This window comes from Procambarus clarkii, chromosome 6, assembly GCF_040958095.1.
Source record: "Procambarus clarkii isolate CNS0578487 chromosome 6, FALCON_Pclarkii_2.0, whole genome shotgun sequence".
Classification (NCBI taxonomy): domain Eukaryota; kingdom Metazoa; phylum Arthropoda; class Malacostraca; order Decapoda; family Cambaridae; genus Procambarus; species Procambarus clarkii.
Window position 1 is genome coordinate 30,230,187 of NC_091155.1, and position 8,675 is coordinate 30,238,861.

Sequence of the window (8,675 nt, forward strand, 5' to 3'; positions counted from 1 at the left end):
AAAAATCCGGCAGGCTCAAGAGTCTTAAAGGTCCATTGTCAACATTTGTCAAGACTGGAGAGTATTGGGCCCAGCTGACCTGCAGGTGGGGGAGAAGAGGGATGGGGAAGGGAGAGGGGAGGGGTAGAAGCAGGGAGGGAGAGAGAGGGGAGGGGGGAAGATGTAGGCCATGAAAGGGAAGAGGTGCACAAGATTAAAGGAAACTACATAAAGCCTATTAGCCAATACATGGCAGCTAATATTTATATCCACTCAAACTCATCTATATCTGTAAAATATAATGTATGTCTCTGTCCAACTGTCCATGGTTGGAGGCCGGACACATGGGTTTAGCCTCACACAACTTTTCTGGATTCCAAAATATTGTCAAGACCGTGAAACCTCTCGATCTACACATGTTGTTTAACAATGACAATACAATTGGAAAATTAATAGTTACACACTTCCCTCGTAGTGATAACTGGGTCATTTACAAAATAGCTTGTAAAGATTGTAATACATTCTATATATGTCAAGCATACAAAGATTTGAATTTTCGAATTTCCCAGCAAATTCTGCATATTTACAGTATAATGCTCTATTTATTCACTTGTCAGAACATTCTCAGAAACTGATTGGGAGAGATTCTCAAGAACCAATTATAAAAAGCATTTTTAATAGAAATATTATTAAACCTGCTTTAATGCAAATTACAAAGCCATACAACATGAATAGTATTGTATAGTATGGAGACTAATACTGAACTGCAGATACGAGGGGCCGGGACAGGGGAGGGGAGGAAGAGGGGAGAGGAGACGGAGGCAGCCGAGGGGAGAGGAGACGAAGGCAGCCGAGGGGAGAGGAGACGAAGGCAGGTGAGAGGAGAGGAGACGGAGGCAGGTGAGGGGAGAGGAGACGAAGGCAGCCGAGGGGAGAAGAGACAGAGACAGACGAGGGGAGAAGAATAACATAGTGCAGAATGCCTATAGATACATTAGTCTCCCAAAATAATCACCTATGACAGCATGCCCCAGGGGCGTGAACTCCGTATAACCTATGACCTTGCACCATTGGGGGGTAGCCATGCAAAGTCCGGTTAGCGTGCGGTCAACAATGTTGGTATGGATGTTGGACAACCTGGAGGCCATTATGGGGGAGTCCCTCCACCACCCGCCTTGTTCCTCAGCGCCCGGGGACATTCGAGACGCCATTAAGAGTTCCCCTTACAACCCCTCTGTCGTGTCCTTGTATAAAAGCTTTTCTTACAAAATCCGCATGAATGCGCCTCTTGACAGCTCTTTATCTTGCAAGCTGCTGCACTTGCCAGTTGCTGCTGCTCTTGCCAGTTGCTGCTGCACTTGCCAGTTGCTGCTGCACTTGCCAGTTGTTGTTGCTCTTGCCAGTTGCTGCTGCACTTGCCAGTTGCTGTTGCTTTTGCCAGTTGCTGTTGCACTTGCCAGTTGCTGGTGCACTTGCCAGTTGCTGTTGCTCTTGCCAGTTGCTGCTGCACTTGCCAGTTGCTGCTGCACTTGCCAGCTGCTGCTGCACTTGCCAGCTGCTGCTGCACTTGCCAGCTGCTGCTGCACTTGCCAGCTGCTGCTGCACTTGCCAGCTGCTGCTGCACTTGCCAGCTGCTGCTGCACTTGCCAGCTGCTGCTGCACTTGCCAGTTGCTGCTGCACTTGCCAGCTGCTGCTGCACTTGCCAGCTGCTGCTGCACTTGCCAGCTGCTGCTGCACTTGCCAGTTGCTGCTGCACTTGCCAGTTGCTGTTGCTCTTGCCAGTTGCTGCTGCACTTGCCAGCTGCTGCTGCACTTGCCAGCTGCTGCTGCTCTTGCAACTACAGTGTTGCCAGCCTGAACCACTGAAATGGATATATGATTCACACGTTTATAAAACTTTCTGTGGAATTCAATTTGCAACATTGACGTTGTAGTTACTTGGCCAACCGCTTAACGAGCGTGGACCCTCTTGACCGGCGCCCCACTGGCTATCTTGACCCCGCACCCACTGGCTATCTTGACCGGTGCACACTGGCTATCTTAACCGGCGCCCACTGGCTATCTTGACCCCGCACCCACTGGCTATCTTGACCCCGCACCCACTGGCTATCTTGACCCCGCACCCACTGGCTATCTTGACCGGTGCACACTGGCTATCTTAACCGGCGCCCGCTGGCTATCTTGACCCCGCACCCACTGGCTGTCTTGACCGGTGCACACTGGCTATCTTAACCGGCGCCCACTGGCTATCTTGACCCCGCACCCACTGGCTGTCTTGACCCCGCGCCCACTGGCTATCTTGACCCCGCACCCACTGGCTATCTTGACCGGTGCACACTGGCTATCTTAACCGGCGCCCGCTGGCTATCTTGACCCCGCACCCACTGGCTGTCTTGACCGGTGCACACTGGCTATCTTAACCGGCGCCCACTGGCTATCTTGACCCTGCGCCCACTGGCTGTCTTGACCCCGCGCCCACTGGCTATCTTGACCCCGCGCCCACTGGCTATCTTGACCCTGCGCCCACTGGCTATCTTGACCCCCGCGCCCAGTGGCTGTCTTGACCCCGCGCCCACTGGTTATCTTGATCCCGCGCCCACTGGCTATCTTGACCCCGCGCCCACTGGCTATCTTGACCCCGCGCCCACTGGCTATCTTGACCCCGCGCCCACTGGCTATCTTGACCCCGCGCCCACTGGTTATATTGTCCCCGCGCCCACTGGCAATCTTGACCCCGCGCCCAGTGGCTGTCTTGACTCATCACCCACTGGCTATCTTGACCCCGCGCCCACTGGCTATCTTGACCCCGCGCCCACTGGTTATATTGTCCCCGCGCCCACTGGCAATCTTGACCCCGCGCCCAGTGGCTGTCTTGACCCATCACCCACTGGCTATCTTCACCCCGCGCCCACTGGCTATCTTCACCCCGCGCCCACTGGCTATCTTGACCCCGCGCCCACTGGCTATCTTGACCCCGCGCCCACTGGCTATCTTCACCCCGCGCCCACTGGTTATATTGTCCCCGCGCCCACTGGCAATCTTGACCCCGCGCCCAGTGGCTGTCTTGACTCATCACCCACTGGCTATCTTGACCCCGCGCCCACTGGCTATCTTGACCCCGCGCCCACTGGTTATATTGTCCCCGCGCCCACTGGCAATCTCGACCCCGCGCCCAGTGGCTGTCTTGACCCATCACCCACTGGCTATCTTCACCCCGCGCCCACTGGCTATCTTGACCCCGCGCCCACTGGTTATATTGTCCCCGCGCCCACTGGCAATCTTGACCCCGCGCCCAGTGGCTGTCTTGACCCATCACCCACTGGCTATCTTCACCCCGCGCCCACTGGCTATCTTCACCCCGCGCCCACTGGCTATCTTCACCCCGCGCCCACTGGCTATCTTCACCCCGCGCCCACTGGCTATCTTGACCCCGCGCCCACTGGCTATCTTGACCCCGCGCCCACTGGCTATCTTGACCCCGCGCCCACTGGTTATATTGTCCCCGCGCCCACTGGCAATCTTGACCCCGCGCCCAGTGGCTGTCTTGACCCATCACCCACTGGCTATCTTCACCCCGCGCCCACTGGCTATCAAGAGAAAGTCTTGTTCCTTCCGAGTCTTGAGTCATGAATTCTTACAATAACATGAGGCTGGCGGTGAGAGGAGAGGGTATACACAAAGTATACCCATAAGAGGGATATACATAGGGTATACGAGTAAAAGCGGTATACAAAGAGGGTACTCATTCTCCCACCCTCACAACCTCTCCCATCACCGCCTCAAGGAGAAAACTGAGCCTCATATTAGCGGCAGAGTTGACAACCAGAGGGGCCCTGATCCCAACATACAAGATCCACAGACACACTGTGAAGGAGAGACTTAATTTAGCCCGGGCGGAGACAGGTTGGAGACTATAACCTCAGCTCAATCCCGGACTACTCATGACTGGAAGACGGGGACCGGGAGCTGGCGCTCAGCGAGCACAAGCAGGTGTGTGAGAGGGCACACACACGTGGAGGTGTGTATACACACACGCACACGCACACAGTACGGGGTCTAGGCGGGTGAAACATGTGTTGGTGGGCGGCTGTCACGCCTGCTGACTTGTGGCTCGCTTGTCAGGGTGAGGGAGGGAGGGAGGGAGGGTGAGGGAAGGTGAGGGAGAGAATGCTGTGGAGGGAGGGATTTACGGAGGTTGTGCAGGGGAAAAGGAAGTGATGTGTGTGTGTGTGTGTGTGCGTGTGCGTGTGCGTGTGCGTGAGAGTGAGAGTGAGAGTGAGAGTGAGAGAGAGAGAGAGAGAGAGAGAGAGAGAGAGAGAGAGAGAGAGAGAGAGAGAGAGAGAGAGAGAGAGAGAGAGAGAGAGAGAGAGAGAGAGAGAGAGAGAGAGAGAGAGAGAGAGAGAGAGAGCAGGCCAGACGTAGCAGGGCAACACCCCCCCACCAATCTCCCTGCACTATAAACCACAGGCAAACACTGAAAACCCACAATAACGAACTCTTAAAGAGTCCTCTATGAATCCACTGGCACCAGGCTAGCTACTTCAACTACCGCCTAGCCTCACCCGCCGTACCCACGCCAACACTCCCACCTCAACATAACCTAGAGATAAAACGCACTCTGCCATGAGACCAGTATGCCAGCTGGCAAGATCTCACACTGGGAAGCCCTCACTCATACTAGGAAGCCCTCACTCACACCAGGAAGCCCTCACTCACACTGGGAAGCCCTTACTCACACCAGGAAGCCCTCACTCACACTTTGAAGCCCTCACTTACACTGAGAAGCCCTTACTCACACCAGGAAGCCCTTACTCACACCAGGAAGCCCTTACTCACACCAGGAAGCTCTCACTCACACTTTGAAGCCCTCACTTACACTGGGAAGCCCTTACTCACACTGGGAAGCCCTTACTCACACCAGGAAGCCCTTACTCACACCGGGAAGCCCTCACTCACACTGGGAAGCCCTCACTCACACTGGGAAGCCCTCACTCACACTGGGAAGCCCTCACTTACACTGGTAAGCCCTTACTCACACCAGGAAGCCCTTACTCACACTGGGAAGCCCTTACACCAGGAAGCCCTCACTCACACTGGGAAGCCCTCACTCACACTGGGAAGCCCTCACTTACACTGGTAAGCCCTTACTCACACCAGGAAGCCCTTACTCACACTGGGAAGCCCTTACACCAGGAAGCCCTTACTCACACTGGGAAGCCCTTACTCACACCAGGAAGCCCTTACTCACACCAGGAAGCCCTTACTCACACCAGGAAGCCCTCACTCACACTGGGAAGCCCTCACTCACACTGGGAAGCCCTCACTCACACCATGAAGCCCTCACTCACACTGGGAAGCTCTCACACCAGGAAGCCCTCACTCATACTAGGAAGCCCTCTCTCTCACACTGGGCAGCTCTTATGAAGAGCGTGAGTGGTTCTTACTGGCACATTGTTAGTATGTGAGGCCGGCCAGGCCTCACATACCAGCAGTAGAGCCTACGGGCTCACCATAGCCCGTGCTACTTGAAAGTTGTTCCGAGTAGCTGAATCTATAACAACAGGTAAACCACACTGACATATCTTACTCTTCTATACTGAAGTTCCGTCTGGGAGATCCCGGGTTCTGAATGGTTGTGTGGGGTGGCGCACCAGCCACCACCGTCCGTCCTCTAAAACTGTCAATTTAGCGTGCCCTCTCCTAACCTACCAGAGGACCCCAAAACAGAAAACGGGACAGTACGTACGCGAGCCGCTTCCATTTTCTGATACAATTGTTGGCCTTGTGTAACGCATACGAGCGAAAAGCGACGTTCTCTGAAGGAGGAGGAGGAGGAGAGGTTGGAGGAGCCAGCGGAGAGGAGGAGGAGGAGGACACGGAGGAAGATGAGGGCCACAACTAGCTTAAGTGAGTTGTGACAACTACTTGATGGTGTTCACCTGGCCGCCAGGGGCCGCCAGGGGTCACCAGGGGTCACCAGGGGTCACCAGGGGCCGCCAGGGGCCGCCAGGGGTCACCAGGGGCCGCCAGGGGCCGCCAGGGGTCACCAGGGGCCGCCAGGGGTCGCCAAGGGTCACCAGGGGCCGCCAGGGGTCACCAGGGGCCGCCAGGGGCCGCCAAGGGTCACCAGGGGCCGCCAGGGGTCACCAGGGGTCACCAGGGGCCGCCAGGGGCCGCCAGGGGTCACCAGGGGCCGCCAGGGGCCGCCAGGGGTCACCAGGGGCCGCCAGGGGTCGCCAAGGGTCACCAGGGGCCGCCAGGGGTCACCAGGGGCCGCCAGGGGCCGCCAAGGGTCACCAGGGGCCGCCAGTGGTCACCAGGGGCCGCCAGGGGTCACCAGGGGTCACCAGGGGCCGCCAGGGGCCGCCAGGGGCCGCCAGGGGTCACCAGGGGCCGCTAGGGGCCGCTAGGGGTCACCAGGGGCCGCCAGGGGCCGCCAGGGGTCACCAGGGGCCGCCAGGGGCCGCCAAGGGTCACCAGGGGCCGCCAGTGGTCACCAGGGGCCGCCAGGGGTCACCAGGGGTCACCAGGGGCCGCCAGGGGCCGCCAGGGGTCACCAGGGGCCGCTAGGGGTCACCAGGGGCCGCCAGGGGCCGCCAGGGGTCACCAGGGGCCGCCAGGGGCCGCTAGGGGCCGCCAGGGGTCACCAGGGGCCGCCAGGGGCCGCTAGGGGTCACCAGGGGCCGCCAGGGGCCGCCAGGGGCCGCCAGGGGTCACCAGGGGCCGCCAGGGGCCGCTAGGGGCCGCTAGGGGTCACCAGGGGCCGCCAGGGGCCGCCAGGGGTCACCAGGGGTCACCAGGGGCCGCTAGGGGTCACCAGGGGCCGCTAGGGGTTACCAGGGGCCGCCAGGGGCCGCCAGGGGTCACCAGGGGCCGCCAGGGGTCACCAGGGGCCGCCAGGGGCCGCCAGGGGCCGCCAGGGGTCACCAGGGGCCGCCAGGGGTCACCAGGGGTCACCAGGGGCCGCCAGGGGTCACCAGGGATCACCAGGGGTCACCAGGGGCCGCCAGGGGCCGCCAGAGGTCACCAGGGGCCGCCAGGGGTCACCAGGGGCCGCCAGGGGCCGCCAGGGGCCGCTAGGGGCCGCCAGGGGCCGCCAGGGGTCACCAGGGGCCGCCAGGGGTCGCCAGGGGTCACCAGGCAAGATGGCAACATCTCTTCTTCTTGTTGCTGCTGCTGTTGCTAATGCTACAACTACCGTTGTTGCTGCTGCTGTTGCTAATGCTACAACTACCGTTGTTGCTGCTGCTGTTGCTAATGCTACAACTACCGTTGTTGCTGCTGCTGTTGCTAATGCTACAACTACCGTTGTTGCTGCTGCTGTTGCTAATGCTACAACTACCGTTGTTGCTGCTGCTGTTGCTAATGCTACAACTACCGTTGTTGCTGCTGCTGTTGCTAATGCTACAACTACCGTTGTTGCTGCTGCTGTTGCTAATGCTACAACTACCGTTGTTGCTGCTGCTGCTGTTGCTAATGCTACAACTACCGTTGTTGCTGCTGCTGCTGTTGCTAATGCTACAACTACCGTTGTTGCTGCTGCTGCTGTTGCTAATGCTACAACTACCGTTGTTGCTGCTGCTGCTGTTGCTAATGCTACAACTACCGTTGTTGCTGCTGCTGCTGTTGCTAATGCTACAACTACCGTTGTTGCTGCTGCTGCTGTTGCTAATGCTACAACTACCGTTGTTGCTGCTGCTGCTGTTGCTAATGCTACAACTACCGTTGTTGCTGCTGCTGCTGTTGCTAATGCTACAACTACCGTTGTTGCTGCTGCTGCTGTTGCTAATGCTACAACTACCGTTGTTGCTGCTGCTGCTGTTGCTAATGCTACAACTACCGTTGTTGCTGCTGCTGCTGTTGCTAATGCTACAACTACCGTTGTTGCTGTTGCTGTTGCTAATGCTACAACTACCGTTGTTGCTGCTGCTGTTGCTAATGCTACAACTACCGTTGTTGCTGCTGCTGTTGCTAATGCTACAACTACCGTTGTTGCTGCTGCTGTTGCTAATGCTACAACTACCGTTGTTGCTGCTGCTGTTGCTAATGCTACAACTACCGTTGTTGCTGCTGCTGTTGCTAATGCTACAACTACCGTTGTTGCTGCTGCTGTTGCTAATGCTACAACTACCGTTGTTGCTGCTGCTGTTGCTAATGCTACAACTACCGTTGTTGCTGCTGCTGCTGTTGCTAATGCTACAACTACCGTTGTTGCTGCTGCTGCTGTTGCTAATGCTACAACTACCGTTGTTGCTGCTGCTGCTGTTGCTAATGCTACAACTACCGTTGTTGCTGCTGCTGCTGTTGCTAATGCTACAACTACCGTTGTTGCTGCTGCTGTTGCTAATGCTACAACTACCGTTGTTGCTGCTGCTGTGGCAATAGGTGTTGTTACTTCTACCGTTTCCTCTACGGCCTTTAATATATTGTAGAACTTTACGAAACAAAATGCTTGCCGGGAACTGCCATTTAGGACAGACCCATCTGTATGTATCATGTCACACCTGACATGATACATACACAAAATCCGTTTCGGGGAGTGTACAAACGCACGCACGCACACGCACACACACACACACACACGCAAAGAACTTTTTTAGTGTCAGAATGGTTGACAAATGGAATGTGCATTAGGGGGTGATGTGGTGGAGGGTGACTCCATACACAGTTTCAAGTGTAGATATGACAGAGCCCG

General features: G+C 57.0%; 3 protein-coding genes across 3 annotated transcripts; 1 reads left to right on the forward strand and 2 right to left on the reverse strand.

The window, feature by feature from the left end:
- Positions 1-1,189: 1,189 nt before the first annotated feature.
- On the reverse strand, positions 1,190-1,903 carry LOC123751974 (uncharacterized). The gene has a single exon (XM_045734038.2). It carries the CDS (start codon positions 1,901-1,903, stop codon positions 1,190-1,192), a length of 714 nt encoding a protein of 237 aa, XP_045589994.2.
- Positions 1,904-2,510: 607 nt separating this feature from the next.
- On the reverse strand, positions 2,511-3,608 carry LOC138355761 (S-antigen protein-like). The gene has a single exon (XM_069311209.1). The coding sequence runs from the start codon at positions 3,606-3,608 to the stop codon at positions 2,511-2,513; it is 1,098 nt and encodes a 365-aa protein (XP_069167310.1).
- A 3,517-nt stretch (positions 3,609-7,125) lies between these two features.
- On the forward strand, positions 7,126-8,412 carry LOC138355762 (uncharacterized). The gene has a single exon (XM_069311213.1). The coding sequence runs from the start codon at positions 7,126-7,128 to the stop codon at positions 8,410-8,412; it is 1,287 nt and encodes a 428-aa protein (XP_069167314.1).
- Positions 8,413-8,675: the final 263 nt, after the last annotated feature.